Source organism: Neolamprologus multifasciatus, chromosome 19 (assembly GCF_963576455.1).
Source record: "Neolamprologus multifasciatus chromosome 19, fNeoMul1.2, whole genome shotgun sequence".
Lineage (NCBI taxonomy): Eukaryota > Metazoa > Chordata > Actinopteri > Cichliformes > Cichlidae > Neolamprologus > Neolamprologus multifasciatus.
Genome location: NC_140457.1, coordinates 29,020,491 through 29,042,817, shown reverse-complemented (window position 1 = coordinate 29,042,817; position 22,327 = coordinate 29,020,491). Strand labels below are relative to the sequence as shown.

The 22,327-nt window shown below is 44.3% G+C and overlaps 1 protein-coding gene across 2 annotated transcripts in view; it reads right to left on the bottom strand.

Annotated features, from left to right (window-relative positions):
* Positions 1 to 7,372: 7,372 nt before the first annotated feature.
* Positions 7,373 to 22,327, bottom strand: part of arid4a (AT-rich interactive domain 4A) — a 39,536-nt gene continuing 24,581 nt past the window's right edge. For both annotated transcript variants that reach the window (XM_085144498.1, XM_085144499.1), the window contains exons 17-25: positions 20,455 to 20,616; positions 18,600 to 18,681; positions 18,102 to 18,300; positions 16,165 to 16,227; positions 14,572 to 16,092; positions 13,059 to 13,163; positions 11,029 to 11,181; positions 10,682 to 10,828; positions 7,373 to 9,506 (exon numbers count right to left, since the gene is read on the bottom strand). In XM_085144498.1, the coding sequence (XP_085000624.1) occupies positions 9,403 to 9,506; positions 10,682 to 10,828; positions 11,029 to 11,181; positions 13,059 to 13,163; positions 14,572 to 16,092; positions 16,165 to 16,227; positions 18,102 to 18,300; positions 18,600 to 18,681; positions 20,455 to 20,616 (2,536 nt within the window). In that variant the 3' untranslated portion in view covers positions 7,373 to 9,402. The remainder of the gene's footprint in view (positions 9,507 to 10,681; positions 10,829 to 11,028; positions 11,182 to 13,058; positions 13,164 to 14,571; positions 16,093 to 16,164; positions 16,228 to 18,101; positions 18,301 to 18,599; positions 18,682 to 20,454; positions 20,617 to 22,327) is intronic.

Here is a 22,327-nt window from a genome sequence, read left to right as displayed (position 1 = left end):
TCACATAGTTACCCTGTTTCTTGTCCACTGAGGGTGGTGTGCAGGACGTGGGCGACAGCATCCTCTGTAGACCTCTTGGGTCAGTAGGTGAACTGGAGCAAATCTATGGTGTCTGGGATGGAGGAGGAGATGATGTTCTTCAGCAGCTTCTCGAACACCTTCATTACTACCGAGGTCAGTGCAACATGGCCTTACTGTTCATCCCTGAACGGTAATCATTCAGGGATGAGGGCTTGTTGTTCTTGGGCACAGGGATGATGGTGGATCATTTGAAGCATGTTGGGACCACAGACTTTGCCAGGGACTCGTTGGAGATGGAAGTGAACGCACCTGCCAACTGGTCAGCACAGCAGCGCAGCAGACGGCCGGTGATGCTGTCTGGCCCTGCCGCGTTCCTTGTGTTCACTCTCCTCAATGCCACTCGGACAAAGTGCTTATGACTGGTTTCTCGCTGATGATGTCACTGTCCTCGGTTGTCAGGCGGTAGTTAGCATTAGCTGCCTGGCTAACCTCGAAACGGGCGTAGAACTGGTTCAGCTTGTTGGTGAATGCAGAGTTGATCCCTGGCTTTGTAGTCCGTAATGGTGCGTAGTCCGTGATACATACTCCGTGTGTCACCCTGGTGGAAGCGAGACTCCACACGCTCTCGGTACCAGTGTTTGGCATCTCTCACCGTGTGCTGCATGCCGTATGAGGCCGCTTTGTAGGCGCTCATATCGCCAGTGGCAAGACCCTTGTTGTAGGTGGCGGTCCTGGCATTCACTGCAGCACGGATCGATCTGTCCACCCACGGTTTCTGGTTCGGGAATGTGGTGACTCTCACAGTGGGGATAATCTCCTCCGCTAGCATACTGACGAAGCATACTGCTACTTCTGTAAACTTGTTGATGTCGACTGCACATCTTCTGAACATGTCCCAGTCTACGTCATTGAGTGCTTCCTGTAGCGTAGCTTCTGATTGGGCAGACCAACGTTTCACCTCCCTCGTGGTTACTTCTTCCCTCTGTACGTTTTGTTTATACTGAGGGATAAGGAAGATGCCGTTGTGGTCAGACTTCCCAAAAGCCAGGTGTGAGACAGCTTTGTAGCCCTGCTTGTATGGCGTGTAGCAGTGGTCCAAAATTTGATCCCCCCTCGTCGGACACGAGACATGCTGGTAAAAGTTCGACATGACTTGTCCGAGGTTTGCAATCACATTCACTTCAGTCCAGGATCAGGTGACCCTGAATCCTCCCTTTGTTAGCTATTATGCTTTGAGGCAACTGTTGTTGTGATTTTGCTCTATATAAATAGAATTGAATTCAACTGAAAATAGAATGCATATAGTTTAAATGCATGTAAAGAGTAGACTAGAAGCCAAACATCTGAGAAACCAGACAGATGAGTGAATATTCAATTCATTTCAATTCAATTCAACTTTATTTATATAGCGCCAAATCACAACAAAAGTCGCCTTCAGAGAAAAACCCAACAATCATATGACCCCCTATGAGCAGCACTTTGGCGACAGTGGGAAGGAAAAACTCCCTTTTAACAGGAAGAAACCTCCAGCAGAACCAGGCTCAGGGAGGGGCGGCCATCTGCTGCGACCGAATACAGATCTTCCTTACTGAACTTATGCTTAAACTTCATTATAATAATATTAATAATTAATTTTATTTCTAGGCACCTTTAATGATGATCAAGGTCACCTTACAATAGTACAAAAAATAAATAATAAAAAAAAATACGAGGTAAATGAAAAATACAAAAAAACAGGCATGAAAGCATAAAAGCTGAACAAGGTAAAAATAGACTAAGACAGAGTCATGATGAAGAGTATACAATTCTGAATAGATGGTTTTAAGATGTGATTTAAAAGAGGAGACAGAGTTTGTGGTCCAGAGATCTGGTGGAAGTGCATTTCAAAGTCTGGGAGCAGAACAACTAAAGGCTATGAGTTCCATAAAAGTCAGGTGAGCAGGTGGAACAGACAGAAGGGAAGCTGAAGAAGAGCTGAGTGTACGAGGGGGTGAGTATAGAGAAGATCAGATAAATATGGAGGTAAGAAGGTAAGAGGTTGAAAGTAAGAAGCAGGATGAAATTGACATGGACCTGGAAGCCAGTGGAGCTGTTTAAGAACAGCTGTTATATGTTCAGTGGATCTAATTCTGGATACAATACGAGCAGTTGTGTTTTGAACTAACTGAAGCTTATGGATAGATTTATGAGGTAGACCATAGAGAAGAGAATTACATTAATGTAAATGAGATGTGACAAGAGCATTAACAAGAATGGCGGTACTGTTTGGAGTGAATGAAGGACAATGTCAGTTAATATTACGAAGATGAAAATAGGAGGAACGAGTGATATTATTTATATGTGCTGTGAAGGAAAGAGTGCTGTCGAGGATGACACCAAGACTCTTAACCTGAGGGGAGGGTGTGATATTATCACTGAAAGTGTTGATTTGGTGCCTATTAAAATAAATTCTGTTTTACTGCCATTAAGTTTAAGAAAGTTGTGAGTAAACCAGACCTTGATTTCACTTAAACAGTCAGAAATGGGTGTGAGTGGGAGATTAGCTGTGGGTTTGGAAGATAAGTAGAGCTGGGTGTCATCTGCATAGCAGTGAAATTGGATGTTATACTTCTTAAAAATATTACCTAGGGGTAGGAAATCGCTAATCAACCCAGGACTGAGCCTTGGGGTACACCAGAATTAACTGGAGTAGTTAGTGATCTTTGAGTGAGTAATTGAACAAACTGTGAACGGCCAGAGAGATACCAGGTAAACTGCACTGACATCACCAAATGTTCCTATGAATGTATTTATTAACTCTAGTAACAACTGACTATTGTTCTAGGATTCTCATGACACACTTTCTTCACATGCAGTACATTGACAAAAGTATTTGATTGTGATTGCCTCAAACTTCAAATTGCAGTCAGAAGTATTTGGACCACCCTGAACACCATGTGTGATTTAGAGAAGATGGAATGTGAACTTCTTTAGTACATTTGTTTATGCAGTCTAGCTAACACTCCACTTCATTGTTTATTAAGATTTTAACTCCCCCTGTCAATATTAACTGTTAACCATGTCATACAGGAATATGTGGTCCTCACAGGACAGGCCCTACAAACATATGCTTTATAGAACATGATGCTGGATGTGAACTCTGTAAGACCCAACCAATCAAAAAATAGCCAGAAAATTCTGATTTTTTTCAAACTGGGATGAGGTAGCGGTAGTGATTCCCCTCTGCGAATCACTACCTTATCGTGGTGGAGGGGTTTGTGTGTCCCAGGGATCCCAGGAGCTATGTTCTCCAGGGGCTTCTGCCCGTGGTAGGGTCTCCCATGGCAAATTGGTCCTGGGTGAGGGACCAGGCAAAGACAGATTCAGAAGACCCTTATGAGAAAACCATCGAGGGAACTGTCGACCCCGCCCAGGACAGGGTTACTGGGGTCCTGCCCTGGAGCCAGGCTCGGGGAGGGTGCCCGAAGGGCCCATCCCTACTGTAGGCCCACCACCAGCAGGAGGTGCTGTAAGGGTCGAGTGCATTGTGTGAGGGCGGTGGCCAGGAGCGGAGGCCCTGGTGGACTGATCCCCAGCTACCAAGACTGGCAACTGGGACATGGAATGTCACCTCACCGGTGGGGAAGGAGCCTGAGTTAGTACATGATGTTGAGAGATACTGGCTAGATATAGTCAGGCTCACCTTAACGCATGGCTTGGGCTCTGGAACCAGTTTCCTGGAGAGGGGCTGGACTCAGTCTCAGTCTGGAGTTGCCCCCGGTGAGAGTCGGTGGGCTGGGGTGGTTATTCTAGTATCTCCATGGGTGGATATTCTAGTATCCCATCGGCTTGCTGCCTGTACATATTGGGGTTCTTCCCAGTGGATGAGAGGGTTTGCTCCATGCGCCTTCGGGTCGGGGAATGGGTCCTGACTGTCATCTGCGTTTATGCACCGAGTGGCGGTTCAGAGTACCCAGGCTTTTTTGGAGTCCCTGGGTGGGGTGCTGGAGGGTGCTCCGCCTGGAGACTCTGTTTACCTACTGGAGGACTTCAATGCTCACGTGGGCAATGACATTGAGACCTGGAGAGGCGTGATTGGGAGGAATGGCCTCCCTGATCTGAACCCGAGCGGTGTTTTGTTATTGGACTTCTGTGCAAACCACAGTTTGGCCATAACGAACACCATGTTTGAACATAAGAGTGTCCATAAGTGCACATGGCACCAGGATGCTCTAGGCCGCAGGTTGATGATCGATTTTGTAATCGTATCACCAGACCTGCGGTCATATGTTCTGGACACTCTGGGAAAAGAGAGGGGCTGAGCTGTCAACTGATCACCACCTAGTGGTGAGTTGGATTAGGTGGCGGGGGAGGACGCTGGACAGACCCGGGGTGCGAAAAACGTACAGTGAGGGTGCGCTGGGAACACCTAGCAGAGGCCCCAGTCTGCGAGATCTTCAACTGCACTGTGTATAGTGTGGGTGGAGTGCTGCTGACTTTGACTGAAAAAATTGTCGGGCGGTGGAAGGAATACTTCGAGGACCTCCTTAATCCCACTGGCACGTCTTCCGTGGAGGAAGCAGAGTCTGGGGATGAGGGGATGACCCGCCAGTCTCCGAGGGTGAGGTCACTGAGGCAATTAAACAACTCCTTGGTGACAGAGCCCCTGGGTTAGATGAGGTCCTGAAGGCTCTGGATGTTGTAGGGCTGTCCTGGTTGACACACCTCTGCAAAGTTGCGTGGAGATCAGGGGCGGCATCCTGGACTGGCAGACCGGGTGGTGGTCCCCATTTTTAAGTAGGGGGGCGGGAGTGTGCTCCAGCTACGGGGGATCACACTCCTCAGCCTCCCTGGGAAAGTTTATGCCAGGGTGCTGGAAAGGAGAGTCCGTCCGTTAGTTGAACCTCGGATCCTGGAGAAACAGGATCGTCCTGGTCGCAGAACACTGGACCAGCTCTTTATCCTCTCGGGGATACTTGAGGGCGCATGGGAGTTTGCCCAACCAGTCTACATGTGTTTTGTAGACTTGGCGAAGGCATTCGACCATGTGCCTCGGGGTGTCCTGTGGGAGGTACTGCAGGAGTATGCGGTGAAACACACATAGAAACACAAGACAAGCAACAGGGGCGGGTAAAGGGTAAGAGAGAGCCGGTGTAGACAGCGCATCCGGTCCTGCAGCATGTCTGCGCTGGTCCAGTCGACTGCCATCTTCCCCGGTAGGACACAAGCATCGAAGGCGTTTGGAAAGGGAGGGGGGATCAGTGTGTGCATATCAGTGTATGTGTGTGTGTGTGTGTGTGTGTCCAGAGTTCAGCTGAGACAGTGTCCTTCGCCCCGCCAGGCTAAGTAAACAGTCTTCCAGCCAACCCAGGTGGGCTTGCATGGAATGGGGGGAACAGTCTAAACACAGTCGTTATCAGGGTATGGTTGTATCCCAATTCAGGGTCTGCAGCCTTAAAGTAGGCAGCCTTAACTGTCCTCAAGGGCCGCGTACTCAAAGACCGCTAAGGCCGGAAGTGCGAGGCTTGTAGGCTTGTGAAATGGGACGGTCTAGCCTCCGTCTCAGCCAAACCGATTTACTTAGGAACAAAGAAAATACTGAAAAAAGCCAAACAATAACATTTTTAAGTTATCTAAGTGACTTATATATCATGTTTAACCTGAGGCGGTGGGTTTGAAAATGATTTGCCAGGAGTCCGGTGTTCTCATGGCTCTAGTGAGCCTTGTCCCCGGCTAGCTATCGAGCTAGTGGCTAACAGACGTCTCCGAAAACGTCGGAGCGCTTTTGAAAATCTGTGGTGTCTTGATAAACTGAGCAGATATTTGAGGTTTACACAGCTACATTCTCGCCTGAAAATATGTTAAACGTTTATTTTGTGACCCAGAAAGAATAATAAGAGTAATATTAAAACTAACTAGCTGCCGCCATTGTTGGAAACTGCGCTGGGCTGCGCTATGAATTCTGGGACACAGCTTCTTCTTTGGGGTTTAACGGCAGCTGGCATCCTTGTACATGCAGTGCTGCCATCTTCTGTTTCAGTCCGTTATTACACTCTTAAATCCTACTACTTATTCCTGCGTCTTTTGTGATCTTACAAAGCTTCAAACAACGCGTTGACTATTAAATCAGTCGTCGACGATTTTGATAGTTGACGTAATCGTGACTAGTCAACTAATCGTGGTAGCCCTAATACATACATAAGGCTTTTTTAAATAAACAGTTCATGTAAGAGCAGAACTGTTTTATTGACAAAGTTAAAGACAAAAAGTCAAAAGGATTAATCATCCATGTAACTGTGTCACTGTATATCAGCAGAAACATTAACTCAGTTTGGTGTTTCAGTAAGCTGCTGATCTCAGACCTGCACAGATTCTGCTTTTAACACTGAGTGTACTCAGCTGCATGAAGAGCACATGAGATTTTCTCTGACAGCATTAAATAAAACCAGATGGAAGGTCAAACGTCTTCACTTGTATGTTGACCTAAAAGTTTAATCTGGAATTCTTTCACCTGTGAAAAAGCACAGGACCTACTGGAGGATGTCAGACCCTCAGGCCACACTCATGAGGTCGTTTTCTGATTGTTTGGTAGGAGAGACGGGAGGACCATTCCTGTTTTGGGGCTCGTCTCATTGTTGCTCCTTTAGTGCAACTGTTGTTAATTTAACACCAAAGCAGCTGAAACGGATTAACACCTCTCCTACTTAACTGACCAGGTCAATATACCATAAGTTTAACTAACTTGATAAACACTTTTTTTTACTATTTATTTATTTATTTATTATTATATGAAAATTAATGGCAAAAATCATGCCCAGCATCTTACATGTCATCATTACAAGGCTTTGCATGGACGACTGAATGATTTGGAATGAATACTTTGGGTAATATCAGATTCAGAATCACATTTATTGGCCAAGTATATCTCACCTCATGTTGTGTATTTTCATCATTTTTCATATCAGCCTACCTCTCTGACCGGTCTCCCCAATGTTTGTGTAAAGTATGTTTGGTTTGAGGGCTCCTTTGTGAGTGTGCATGCGCCAACCAGCATGCGCCAACCAGCATGCGCCAACCAGCATGCTGCCTACTGTAACCCATAATTTCCTTCGGGATTAATAAAGTGGCTACGTTCACCTTTAGTGTTAAACAAGCAGAAGTCCAGTTCTTACACCGCAGTTTTTCCCAGGTTCCCTCGAGAACGCTCTTCACAGCCACCTCACACAGGACACAATGTAGACATGTGTTACACGTTTTAAACAGCGATTTTGGAATCAACTTGTTTTTATGCATCCCATTTCTTCTGCTCGAGAGATTATTTAAGTATGGAGATAATGTCGGTTGGGGACTGAAATGACTGGCCCAGAGCAGAAACCTTTAAAAACTTTATTAGAAACAGAGAGCACTCATTGTGCACACAGTTCCAGCATGGCTTCTGTTCTTGGGAGGAAATGTGTTTTCGCCCCTCCCCCCCATCATTTACAGTCACTGCTCTCTTTAAAAGCCACTGGAAAACAGTTAAAAAACAAAAGAAAGAAAAAAAGCTTCATAATATAACAGTACAAACAGTCTTCTCTTAAAAATATTAGAAATTATTCTTTACAGGCATGTAAAATGTAGTTCTGAAATACAGGGTGCGACTTTATTTTTCTTTACTCAGAGCTTTTTATGTACACGTGCACACGCTCACACACACACGCGCACACACACACACACACACACGAAAGAGTCAAGGACTTGAAATCAGCCTGTCTGAGCTGAATGCAGACAGCAACTCAGAGGAAGAGACCAGAGATGAAGTGCAACAGAACCCTCCAGAACAATGCCACCATCGAGCTTAGAGACCCAACACATGGAAGAACAAAAATTATAACCTAAAATTAATAATTTAATGAAGTAGTGAGGAGTAATCAGGGCTCAACCCCCCCCCTCCCAAAAACCAAAATCATGTTCACCAGCATCATGTTTAGAATTTGCCCAGATACTTCACCATCAGATCATAAACATATTTTAAGACAACTGAAGTCAAAATTCTGAATCCATAAAATTGTCTGTAGGAAAACTTTGTGACAATAGTTTCAAAGGTAAGTACTTACATTTAAACTTGTGTGCAAAAACATGACCAATAAGTCTGACTTGATGCCAACAGAATGATGGAGTCACCCTTTGGTACAAACGTGTGACTAAGTAACTTAAGTGAATGTTTAAATTGGACAATTGTATTAGAGAATTCTGAGATCAGCTGTTTGAAGCTCAGATTTCAGAAGTCAAAGTCACAACTACCATAACGCCCATGTTCACTGCGCAAAGAAAGAAAATGTTCACTGAAATTAACTCCAACTTTTTACTGGTTGATGGAAAACGATTCAGCTGAATTTCAGACTTTTTTTAACGACTCTAAAGATGGATCACATTTAATGTTATTATTGAAATCAAAGCTACAATACTGAATCACAAATATGGCAGTAAAACAAAAAATCCAAATGTTAAAACAAAAAAACTGGTCTTTTAACATAAAATGGAATTTATAACTTACAGAATCTCAGCTGTGAGAAATCAAACCCAAAACTTTACATCATAATTTCACTTTAAATAAAAAGAACTGAACAATGTTTATGAGTGGCATTTTCACTCACTGTGAACAAGTTTAAACAAAAATTAAATATTTTGAAAGAAACAAAGTGAAAATGTTTGAGATTTGCTGGCAAATATTTGGACTCCCTTCGTCTATTTTCTTGGCAGTAATGATCTTCCATACAAATTCCAAACTGACCTGTTAAACTTCAAACTCAAAAATAACTGAAGGAGCTGAAGAGTTGACACAAAAAAAGCTTCTTCAACAAATATCTTCTGTTTTCTTCTGCTGTAAAAATCAAACATTTTTCTGTGCTTAACCAAAATAAAAGCTCTAATTCCATTTAAAAGAGACCAAAAACACTCACGGTAGAAAGTGAGGACAGTTTGTTTTCTAGAGAACATATGCAATAGAGATGTGTGCATAATCAACAGCTTCACAAATCTGTTCCAGCTTAAATAATTCCTATAAACCCGTGACCTCTGACCCCTGCAACCAGACCAAACAGGGGAGGGGGGGAAAAGCACAAGAACAAAGTGGAGGGAGGGAAATAAAATAAAAACAAACCAAAGAAGGAGCTCTGTGGTGGCTAACAAAGTTTCTCATGTTTCCTTAAACAGGAAGCGAGTCCGTAGGTGTGGGGATGGCGCCCGTGGGCCCTAACTGATGGAGCGATGAGATTCCAACAGTACGAGTCGACACTCACAGGAACAAAGTGGATGGAGTTTTGTAAAGTTTTTGTCTTATCGTGCCCTCAGAGGAGACACTGGGTGGAATCTGTGGTGAGAGGGAACAAGCTGGATGAGTAGGCCTGGGTGGGCGTGTCATCACCTGCACTCCACAACCACAGTGTTCTGAGTGGGCGAGGCCGATGACGGACTCATACCAGTGTCTGAGGAACCTGATGAGGTGGATGCCATTGTGTTGGACACTGAGACAGACAGAAAGACACCTTTTAGTAATATAACCCTGATAAGCACATCACAGAAATGGATTCATCAATGAACAAAATTATTCAAGGCTGGAAACTGAAATTCTTTTCTAAGAAACAACATATTTCAGACAAACAATAAATTGGGGCAAAAAACAAAGTTCATCTTTGAACAGCTGTACGGGAAAATACTGGAGTGTCCAACACTGACCCTCAGCCTCCTCGTAAATCCAACACGTTACTGATTTCAAAATACGATGTCGCCTTGTTCTCAAGTTCATGAAAACTTGACTTCTAACTCAACTTAAAAGTTTCACCACGGGGACATGAACTCATCCGAGATCTTTAGTAGATGCACGTATAGTATAAATGTGACAAAGGTGACTTTGTTTTTGAGTTACAGCATTTACAAGATCTGTACAATACGTGACTGAGGTCAAACTCAGACTCGAACCATCCACCATTTTCAGCAGCTGAACCTACGGTTTCAATGTCAAACGACTACATCGCTTGGTTCTCAAGATATCTACTTCACAAACTTGTGTGTCTGGCCTCCACTGGGACGATGACAATACCCCACGAACACGGAGTAAAAATCTTTCCCTCCATTCTCTTCCACTTATCCGTTTCAGGGTCGCTGGAGCTCATCTCAGCTAGCATAGGGCGGGAGGCAGTCTGTTGCGAGCACGGGGAGAACATGCAAACTCAGCATGGGCAGGAAAACAAGATTACATTAGCCATATAGCTCCACTGAGTCACATTCAGTGATGACTATATCAAGCGCACCCTGCTGTGCCCACCACTGAATTTCTGACTTCCATAAAGGAGTCACTGGAAATGGACTCGACTAGTCTAACAGACCTTTTCCACTTCGGCTCTATTTGGTGGAAGTACCTGGTACCAGGTTCTGTACCTACTCAGCTGGGATTCCAAGTGATCTGAGCTGATTCAGAAATGTGACGTCATGCCACCGATTGGCTAGTCGGTGGCATCACTCGATAAGTCATGAGAGCATCTCCTTCACAAAAACCAAAACTGCCATTTTTAAAGATCTCGCAATGAGAGAAAGGGCTACACATACGAACCAACACTGAAACCGAGTCGGTACTGGTGTCAAAGAGCTCTAAGAAAAAAGGAAGCAGATGATGTCAGCGTTTGCCTGCAGGCCCTCCTACCTTCTCTTTCCTTCTTTTTTAGTCTTTTCCTGCGTCTGTCAATAGACGCAACCTCAGACTTCAGGGTCATGTAGTACTTTTTGATCTCTTGTAGCTTATCCTGCAGGAACGAGATCCTTTCTGTGCTTGACATGCTGTCCAGCTCATCTGAGGGAAAGTGGACACAGATCAGATTAAATCTCAGAGCATCCTTCAGCATCAACGTGACGTTAAAGTTCAGGTGGAAGCACTTTGTTGTGTTTATGTTGTGCCGTGAAACATAAGTTTGCCCACAGTGGCCTACAGCTGTGTCCTTTGACATGTTTGAATTGTCAGTTCAGTGTCAAACACTGTGTGTGTGTTCGTACCAAGTTGGAAGGTCCACTTGTAGGTGCGTTGAGGGGTGGAGAAGCTCTGTTTGTCTTGTTTGTGAGAAGACGGCGATGAAAAGCTGGGACGAGACTTCTGAGACTTTGACAGAGACGAGAGACGAGACTGGTCCTCACTGTCACTGCTGTGACCTGGAAACAGTTTACAACACTTTGTAATGCCGTGCTTCTAATAATCTGCTGTGCGTCTTCTCTGCATTCACAGTGCTCGACTGTTAATGGCTCCAAAACACAACGGCGTGCTCAGAGGGCAGGTATGCCGCCGACTCACCTTTATTGTAGCGTTCGTGTTGCATGTAATTACGTCGCAGCACGCTCAGACATGTTGCTATCAGGAGGTACCAAATTGTAATGGAACACCAGTCGATGTGAGTGGGCACTCGTGGAACGAGGCCCACGTTTGAGTGGTTTACCATGGATCTGATTATGTACGGAGCTCAGAAAATTAGACTAGTGGAAGAGAAAGTTAACTTAAGGTAAAAGGTCAAATTTCATACACTATATTAAATATACAGCAAGTAAAATATTTGATTTTTTTATTTTTATGATGATTTATAAGCTCATGAAAAGTATTAAAAACATTTCTTTGGTTAATCAAAAGGATTTAAAACACAGAAATGTTCATTCAGACGTAGCTTGGTTGGAGCTTGATAATAAATGACTACATAAATGACCTGGAATCGTTCTGTGGTGCTTATGGCACTGCTGAGGTGTTACTGCAGCACGGGTAGCACCAACACTACAACTGCCAACAGGGTCACTGTAGAGGATCAACTTTCACAGTTGGACTTTTACAATAATAAATATGTGTATCTTACATTTTTGTGTCCAGCTCAAGTCAATTTAAGAAAAAATAAGTCGGTCTGTTTCTGTTTCACAGCGAGTGTTTCAAGCACAGCTGGAGCCTCAAATGAGCCAAAATTCATTTCTACCTTTTCATAATGTTCTTCCTCTGTAATATTTCATTTATGCTATTTATTATGTCATTTGTTACGCCCTTTATTAGTTTAGTTTAATGTCTATTTTAACTTCATGACCTGTAAATGATTAGTGTTACATACTTGTTCTGCCAAATCTTAATTAAACTGTTCACAAAATCTGACCTCTGACCTTAATATGAACATCAATTCAATTTAATTTCAGTTCAGTCACAGATCTGAACGTGTCTGAGACTGTTGGTAGATGCACTGATGCATCAATTTGAAGGTGACATTTTTCTGACGTTATTGCGTTCACAGAGGCAGCGTGGGTGTCCACTGTACCCCATCAGCCTTTCACAGCTGCTGCTGTGCAATTAACTTAAAAATAAATGAAATACTAGAGACCACATGTTCTTATAGTCTCCAAGTTTCACTTCATGGACAGACTGATTATCAACCAAAATAATGATGAGCTTTAATGAGCTTTTCTGGACCAAAGTCCAGAAAAGCTCATTAAAGTTATAAATTGATCAACATGCAAGTGAGTGAAATAAGTATTTGATTACCAACAAAAACATGTCTGAAGACTGCCCATGGTACTCCATGACCTACTGTGATGCTGGAACTGAAACCATCTTCAGGGCTGTGGCTGAGGGAAAGAGGTTCTTGTATATGATCCACAGTTGTCCTGTTCCCTTAGCCAAAGCACATGTCCATCCCCAGTTTGCCCAGTTTGCCTAGTGTCTTATACATATTACTAGTTCAGTATCAAATTGACTGATTGTGGTCTGTGTGCCCCTGTTCTGGGATTTGACGAGGTTGTAGTGGATTCAGATACTTATTTCACTCAACGACGTGCTAATCAGGTTATAAACTATGTGACACGTTTTCTTTTCTCTCTCTGCAGTGAAATAAAAACTCACGGTTCATGTCTTTGGAAGTGAGCAAACTTACAAATTAAGCAGAGGATGAAATGATCATAATGCAACTTTAAGAGTTCAGAACAGCAAGATTGGACTTTTCCAAACGTCGTCTGGTTCAACCTGCAGAACAAGTCTTTGATATTTACAGAAGCAAGCTGGCACTGACCTGCTCCGTTCTTCTCCACCCTCCCAGGCGTTTGTGGTCGTTTCTGGTTCCGTTTCTGTTTCTTGGCTGACGGGCTGGAGTTACAGTCAGTCAGCCTCTTCTGACCTGCAGGGTCAAAGGTCATATCTTACTTGTGATACAATCCAACTCAGGGCTCGCAAAATTTTTCCAGTCGGGCTACCAAAATCTATCTCTGCCCTGCCCGTCGGGCTATCATAGGAAGAAAAAATATTTATCAATGCTTTTGCATTCTTTCGGAAATGTAGCTGTGTAATTATGTCATTGGCATCGGTGAGCCACTGTCAATATGTGACATATTGAAATCGCGTTTGAATTTGCGCTTGTTTTTTGCTTTCACTTTGTAACCAGGGCTGCACATAAGTGGTCCGCAGGTGCGCATTCGCTGTCAAAATAAAAAACGCAAACAAGATAAGAAGTTGCAACGCGTGTTTGCGTACATAAGATTTTCTGGAGAGGACAGACATTTGTTTAGAACTCTTAAAGATGCCGAAGAAGCTCCTTTAAGCAATTACTGTGGTGTTCCTCCACCTCCAAAGAAATGTCAGAAGGAGTCCGAACCACAAAAGAAGCGCGTATTCTCGGAAAAGTGGTTGCAGGAGGTGAGCTGGCTTCAAACAAATGATGAACGCACAGAGATGTGGTGCAGAATGTGCCGTGAAAATCCCACTCTAGGACAAAAACAGCCTTTTATATGGACGCAAACGCGCGCTGCAACTTCTTATCTGGTGCGCGTCTTTTACTTTGACAGCGAATGTGCACATGCGGACCACGTATGTGCACCTGTGTAAATAACATAATGTTCTGCTGGGTGTGTTGTTGTTTCCCTCGATTTCTGAGTCGACCAGCGCCTTTGTTACTGGGACCAGTCATTTTAAGAAAGGCCCCCATTAGAACCCATGAGAAATGCAAGAAATGCATTATTGCTCAGTCTGCAATATCTTTCCCAGAACAAACACCAATTGCAAATAACAAACTAAAAATAAACCTGAAAATCTGTTTAGAGCAGCTACTATGTTGCAAAGCGTGAACTACCACTGGCACAATGTAGCTGTCTCTGCAAACTTCAAACAGCAAACGGCCTCGATCTTGGTTCCACTTGCCTCTTACCCGTGACTTCAGTGGAGATTTCAGATTCAGGATCTGACACAGACTGATTCATGTTTACAGTTCTTACAAGTTCATAGAGATTTCTGTTCAATTAGAACCAAGTATTTGAGATGATGATTGTAATTTTTATACAATGTTGTAATTTGTGTTTCAACAATTTTTTGATTAATGTTTTGTTTCCGTTACAATATTATACATTAATATTGTAACGGAAACAAAACATTAATCAAAAAATTGCTCTTTTTTATTTGGGCTACTTAAATTTATTTTGGGCTACCAAAAACTGAAGAGTCCCTGCCCGATGGGCTACCAGGGACTTTGAAATTTTGCGAGCCCTGCGACTGATAAGGTGGCATTTCTGTCTGTTGTACCATTGTGCTCTTACCTCTGTCTTTATTTTCCTGCAACGACAGAGAGGTGGAGGACGAGGAAGCACTGCCATCAAAACCAGGGCTGGAGTCTCTCTCCTGCTCGCCCTTCACACCCCCCTCCTCCTCAGTGTCACACTTGCGTAGTTGGTGCACCTCGATGGGAGTGACTTCTGGCAGAAAGGACCTGGCCTGAGGCTGAGGGAAATGAGGCGTATGAGGGGAGGGGAGGGAGGAATGGATGAGGTGGGGGAGTGGAGGGGGGGCTTGTTGCGACTCATTGACTATAGGGAAGTGATGATCCAAGGAGGGGATGGGCTTCTCCTTCTCATCTGTATCATCCAGGTCCACCTCGTGGCAGACCAGTGACTCTGGATCCATCGGTGGTTCCAGCTCCTCTGCGTACGCCGGCTCCTGGGTTTCCAGAACAAGCGACGCTGTCCCAGAAGGCATGACCGGTACCTTTGTGGCTGCACCTGTAAGATGCTCCTTTGACACCTCTTTCTGTGGCTCTTCTGCTGGGTGGGGCTGTTCTTCTGCCATCACCACTGCCTCACTGCTCTTCTCTGAGTGGAGTGGTAAGGGGAGAGCTTTTGGGGAAGCTCCTGCAACCATTTTGGTGGTCTCCTCCTGCCTTCTGTCAGGACGGGGTTTCTTTTCTGCCGTCTTTTGGTCTCCTGCCTTACGCTTGAGTGCTACGCTGCTTCTTTCCTCCGTCTCCTCCTCTGCCTCCTCCTCCATCTCCTCTGCTTCCTCCTCTTCAGTGGCAGAGTCAGTGTCCGAGTCAGCAGTAGACGCCTCAGGCAGGAGGTGTGGCGTGGGGAGACAGTGGAGCACGACCATGGGCTCGTCTTGCCTCTTAAAGACGCTGTGAGCAGAAGGTGATAACGCTGGTGCCTGAGAGCGGCTGGCAGTGGATGCAGGGCTGGGGTTGGAGAGGGGGACTCTAGGGGGCGTTTCAGAGCCTGCCTCCCTGATGTTGCTCCTGCGACCTTTCACTCTTGGCGAGGATGCAGGAGTAGTACAGTTGTCCTCATCGGTGGAGGAAGGCAGAGAGGAGGGCACCTGCTGCTCCCTTTCAGGAGGAAGAGGAGGTGGGGTCCTACTCAGACACATCTCAGGAAGTAATTCTTGCCTTAGAGACGTTTTGTTTTCGTCTTGGACAGACGGCGTCTTTGTGACTGGTGACATTTGGTTTTCTTTGTCCAGATCAGCTGGCAGCACTGCAGCTTCCTTTGCAGGATTCTCCCCCTGCTCTGCCTCCTTCCTCTCTGATTGGTTCAATTCTTCATGCGTGTTCTCCTCAGGCATACTGGGACACAAGGCTAAGGCAGCATCCGGCAGCTGAACTGCTGCTGCACAAGTTGCTGTATTGCTGTTAGGAGATGCCATGACAGTAGCTAACCCACTTGCTTGCTGCTCCTCTTCTGCTTCCTCTGCCTTGGAAGGTGAGACTTCAGCTCTGCTTCGCCACGGCGATATTTTTTTGTCAGAAGGGTCTTCTGATTCACTTTCATCTGAGGAGTTCCCAGAATCCTCTGCAGGATGGACATTGGTTGGTTAGTTAGTAATTACTGAATGGCTCAATTACTACAAACAGCTGTTCTCACCATTGGATGCTCTGTCCGAGTCGTACATGCCGGAAGTCCTTCTGGTTCTTCTCCGGGGAGTGTCTGCAGAGAGGATGACACATTACCCACAGAGACACACACCTCACTGTGATGGCCAATTCAAACTGGACAAATGCAGCTTTTCCTGACAGGCTGGGTGTGTGTGTGGCATCTTGTGACGTGAACATACACTATTGCCAAATGTATTCACTCATCCACTACAGACCTGTCTCTAAAGGTTCTCAGTCATTTTCTTTCAAAGCTCCTTAGACCACTATAAACCTACAAACCTGATGAGGCCTTCAGATTACTCAGAGACACATGAATAGGTTTCTCCACATCACCAGGTGCAGTGGTGTATCTGATGCCACTGCATGATGAACTAGGCCTTTAGTCCCAGTCAAAGGAATTCTCAATACTTCGGCATAGATAGTTTCATGCTCCCAGCTTTGTAAGAGCAGTTTGGGGATGGACAAAGCACGCTCATGAGGACATGCATGAGCAGGTTTGGTGTGGAAGAGCATCACTGGCTGCAGAGTCCTGACCTCGACCTGCCAGAAGACCACTGGGATGAATTAAAGCGGAGACGGCGTGGCTGCTCCACCTCATAAATGTACGCGACGGGTCAAAAGTTTTACAACATGTCATTGAAGTCAGATGAATATCTTCAAATGCTACAAAGGTAAGTGGTGAACTGCCACGGTTTAAAAAAGAAAAAAGTTAAAGTAACCCAAAACTGAAAAATAATGTAATTTTCATAATTATACAAAAAGGCCTTTTTCATGGAACAGCATGGTTAACAGTTTAAAGCTGTTCTGCAGCAAAGGAGGCTGATCAGCCTTGAAAGCTGGTGCTACTAATTCCTACAGGTGTTCCAACTTTTCTGGATTACTTACAGCCCCCTCTGTCTGCATAAAGCAGTGTTGGACACACTGTGGTACCCTCATCAGCATCAGCTGAACAGTATTACTGCAGAAAGTAGTGTGTTGGTACAAAGATGGTGAGAAAAAGGCAATTAACAATGGAAGAGAGACGGACCATCATAACTCTTATAAATGTAGGTCTGTCCTACAGAGAGACTGCAAAGAAAGTCAAGGTGTCAGTGAGTCCAGTTTCCTTCTACACTATGAAACAAACAGGAAGAGGTCTGACAGACCCAGAGACACGACTGAATCAGGTCATGTGATGGCGGCTCACAGGACAACAGCTTCAAGCAGCTTAACAGTGCTCGTAGTAAGAAAGTCTCAGTTTCAGCTGTGAAGAGAAGACTTCGAGCTGCAGGTTTGACAGGACGAGTTGCAGCGAGAAAGCCAGACGTCAGAATAAGACAAAGAGGCTTGTCTGGGCCATGAAACACCAACACTGGACTGCTGAAGACTGGAAGAAGGTTTTATGGACTGATGGATCAAATGTGAAATCTTCAGTTCATCACACAGGATCTTTGTCGTCGAGTAGGTGAAAGGATGGATCCACAGTGTGTGTCATCAACTGTCAAACATGGAGGAGGACGTGTGATGGTCTGGGGCTGTTTGCTGGATCCAGGGTCGGTGACTTGTAGAGTGGGAGGCACCATGAACCAAAACAGCTGCCACAGCATTCATGCAGCAGCATGCAATGAGACATTAAACTGCAGAATTTTCAATTTAAAAAAAAAAAGAAGAAGAAATTGGGGTTTTCTAAAACTTTTGCCTGGTAATGTTCTGGGAGGACGGTCAAAAACTCCCATAAACACATTCCTAAATACTGTAGGAAGCATTCCCAGAAGACTTGAAGCTGTTCTAGCCAAGCATGGCCAACATCATATTAGACCCTATGGGCCAAGAACTGGATGTCACTCCAGTTCATATGCTGGTGAATCCAGATGAGGGAACATTTTTGGCAATAAAGTGGACTACTGAGTGGATTTCTTTGGTATCGGCTTGCTCTGTACAGCTTACTGTCTCCGTTGGCCAAACTGGAAGTGTCAGTCCTGCTGCTTCTGCAATTGGATAGCCCTTCACTACTTGACGTTTTGCTACGCCCAGTGGAGCTGTTGGGCGTGGTCCTGATCTGAGGACGACCACGTTTCCCCACAGTTGGCCTGACAGCCGCCATCACTGCTGGCTTCTCTTCGTCCTTATCGAGCTCGTCTTTGGTCTGTTGAGTGGAAAGAAAACAGTGAGATGACAATAAAAAGGATCTCCGTTCATCTCAGAGTGAAGCTCATCAGCTTTTGGTCAGACAACCAAGGTAAGTCGACATCACAGGACACGTGTCCACCAAACACAACCTCTCAGCTTTAACACTCGGAGCAGTCACACAGAAACATTCCCAGTTAACTTTTATTCATCACATGAACCAATGGTTACTTTTCACCTGTATTTAATGAAGAAAGCTTTTGATCACATTGAAACTCCATAATTATCCATCCTTCAATTTCTGATGTGGCATCTCACCTTCACCTTCTTCTTCTGCTTCCTCTTTGTTGCTTTTTCTGTAGGCCATATAATTCGGTCAGCCTTCACCCACTCATCATACCTGTGCATCAGATACACTTGTAAGGACAAATACCACCAGGTCACACCATCACCTAACATCCCTCAGCACCTGTGACACCAACTTTAGTCTTTATTTTTAACTGTGGAGCATCTCTGCAAACATGAAATATTTTAAAAGTCTAAACAACAATAAACAACAAAAAAATAAGAAGCAATTTCATGGCCACCACAAGATCATTCAGCAACTCCGTGTAAACCACCCAAAAAACTATATGTCAGCACGAGGCATTTGGTTGCTTGGGAAAAGGAGGAGAACGGAGCGACTGCAGCTGTGAGAGCAGCATCAGTGTGATGGGAGAGACATGGACACTGTGGTCAGCGTGCTTTTCTACTCTTCTTTCTAACGCGTGTTAACACAATGAGGCGACTGCTGAATGTCAGACTCTGGCCAAAGAGGCAGAAAAGGCTCAACTGCAGTGTCAACACTGTCTCCATGGAGACAACAGGAGGAGCGATACACCACCTGTTCCAGGTAAATATTTGTTAAAGTTGTACAAAAAGCATTTCCTGGAATTTTAGGTAAATACTTTTATACGATTTTGTTTTTTGCAACATTTTTACACAACTTTTTGAAATTGAAATTTTGCATTTCAAGTTATGAAACTGATTCATTAACCCTTTAAGACCTACCATAGAACCAAGTCCACCAGAGCTTATATTATATGTTTACATGCTGTGGAGCCATTTTTGGGAGCATTTCAAGTTGCTGTACATCAATACAACTGTTATAGCCCAAATTTTAATAATATGTCTGCATTAAGTGCATAGTAATTACATAAATTGCAAAAAAGTGCAATAAACTACAAAAAAAAATGTAAAATTGTTTTTGTTTTTTTAACATATATTTCTAGTTAGAGAAATTTAAGAGGCTTATCCCTCAAAACTGTAAATACAAAAAAGTTGCACAAAATAGTTTCCCACCACAGGAAATTTATTTTGAGTGTCTTCATAGTTTTATTTTTGAAATACACCAATTTTTAACACTGCAGGAAAAACTAAAATAAATATTATAATGCAAATTTGCAAAAAAGCAGCATCTGCATCAAAATAAACTATTTCCAGCAGCAATATGAGTCCTAAGCATCCCAGAAACCACACAGAAAGTCATAAAGTCAAACATAACTTTTAAAAACACCAGTATAGGCTCATGAGGCTCATGTGGTAAAAAAAAACACATTTCCGCGAAAATGACATCACTTCCGGTTTCAGGCAGGTCATGGCGGACATGCGAAAGTTCGCGCTGACGTCTATTCCAACGTAGGAAGTGTTACAAACAGCTGATCGGATCGGCAAAGCGTGTTTCTGGAATATTATGTTTTTGTTGCTGCAAGTGCTTTTTATGCAGTTTTTGCAAAACTATATGTGGAAGGAAACTGTGACCGAGGACAAGCTGATGGCATAAGATGTAAGTACAACTCCTCCGGTTTCATATGCAAAAATAATTATTGCGCTAGCTCACGTGGTTGCAGAGCTACCGGGATTTAAAAATAGTTACACAACACAGAGCGTGCTGCTCTGACCGGCTTTAAAGGGTTAAACATGTTCGTGGTTTTCACTGTGAACAAAAAGCTTTTCCGACTCTGATTTTTGTTTGTGAGGCTTAAAAAACAAAGAAACAAAACCATACATGGCAAAGTAAAGAGCTTTTAAAGGTGAAAGAAAGTCAAAAACGACCGTCTACACTGGGAGTATTCATATGCAGTACATGTGTAGTATTCACTGTACACAGGCACCGTGTGTCTGACAGACTGACCTCACATTCCAGCCGTAATAGTGAACCAGGTAGAACTGTTCACCATTGTCAATGTCAGTCTTCTTGATGTGGGCCTCATAGATCTTCTGAGTCTTTCCTCTTCCGTACTTCACCCTGACCTTTGTTCCAGTTACAGTGTCTCCGTCTTCTTCATTCTCACTCCTGACACACACACAACATCAGCAGCCAGCATCAGTACATGCCTGTATTGTATTATTAAGACTACTTTTAGCCCTTTTCCACTGGGACCTACTTGGCTTAGCGTCACTCAGTTTTTAGGGTTTCCCATTAGGTGGTGTTGCCTGATACTGGGTATTGTTTTAGTGTCTGTTAGGTCGGGGTTCCAAGTGAGGTGAGTCAATCCAAAAATGCTTTCCAACAGACTACATGTCGCTGATTGGCCAGTCAATTTTTCTGATGCCGTCGACTCATCAAGTGATGCTACTTGATGAGTCGACGGCATCAGAAAAATCAAAACCAATTTTGAAACCCAGAAACGAGGGAAAAAATAAATAACGCTGTGGTCCCTGAGTCGGGCCGTGTTGCTGTAATGAGCCCACGCACACTGAGCTGACAGTCAGGTCGGCAGTGGAAAAGAGGCTTTTGTTACTGTGTAACATTATAATAAAAGAAAACTTAGTGTATGAGCTTGTACAGTGACTTGCAAAAGTATTCGGCCCCCTTGAACTTTCCCACATTTTGTCACATTACAGCCACAAACATGAATCAGTTTTATTGTAATTCCAGGTGAAAGACCAACACAAAGTGGTGAACACGTGAGAAGTGGAACCAAAATCAGACATGATTCAAACATTTTTACAAATAAATAACTGTAAAGTGGGGTGTGTGTAATTATTCAGCCCCCTGAGTCGATACTTTGTAGAACCAGCTTTTGCTGCAGTTCCAGCTGCCAGTCTTTTAGGGTCTGTCTCTACCAGCTTTGCACATCTACAGACTGAAATCTTTGCCCATTCTTCTTTGAAACAGCTCCAGCTCAGTCAGATTAGCTGGACAGCGTTTGTGAACAGCAGTTTTCAGATCTTGCCACAGATTCTGGATTGGATTCAGATCTGGACTTTGACTGGGCCGTTCTAACACATGGATATGTTTGGTTTTAAACCATTGTTGCCCTGGCTTTATGTTCAGGGTCGTCGTCCTGCTGGAAGCTGAACCTCCGCCCCAGTCTCAAGTCTTCTGCAGACTCCAAGAGGTTTTCTTCCAAGATTGCCCTGTGTTTGGCTCCATCCATCTTCCCATCAACTCTGACCAGCTTCCCCGTCCCTGCTGAAGAGAAGCGCCCCCAGAGCATGATGCTGCCACCACCATATCTGACAGTGGGGATGGTGTGTTCAGAGTGATGTGCAGAGTTAGTTTTCCACACACAGCGTTTTGCATTTTGGTCTCATCTGACCAGAGCAGCTTCTTCCACATGTTTGCCGTGTCCCCCACATGTTTGCCGTGTCCCCCACATGTTTGCTGTGTCCCCCACATGTTTGCTGTGTCCCCCACATGTTTGCTGTGTCCCCCACATGGCTTGTGGCAAACTGCAAACAGGACTTCTTATGGTTTTCTGTTAACAATGGCTTTCTTCTTGCCACTCTTCCATAAAGGCCAACTTTGTGCAGTGCACGACTAATAGTTGTCCTATGGACAGATTCCCCACCTGAGCTGTAGATCTCTGCAGCTCGTCCAGAGTCACCATGGGCCTCTTGGCTGCATTTCTGATCAGCTCCTTGTTCGGCCTGTGAGTTTAGGTGGACGGCCTTGTCTTGGTAGGTTTACAGTTGTGTCATACTCCTTCCATTTCTGAATGATGGCTTGAACAGAGCTCCGTGGATGTTCAAGGCTTGGGAAATCTTTTTGTAGCCTAAGC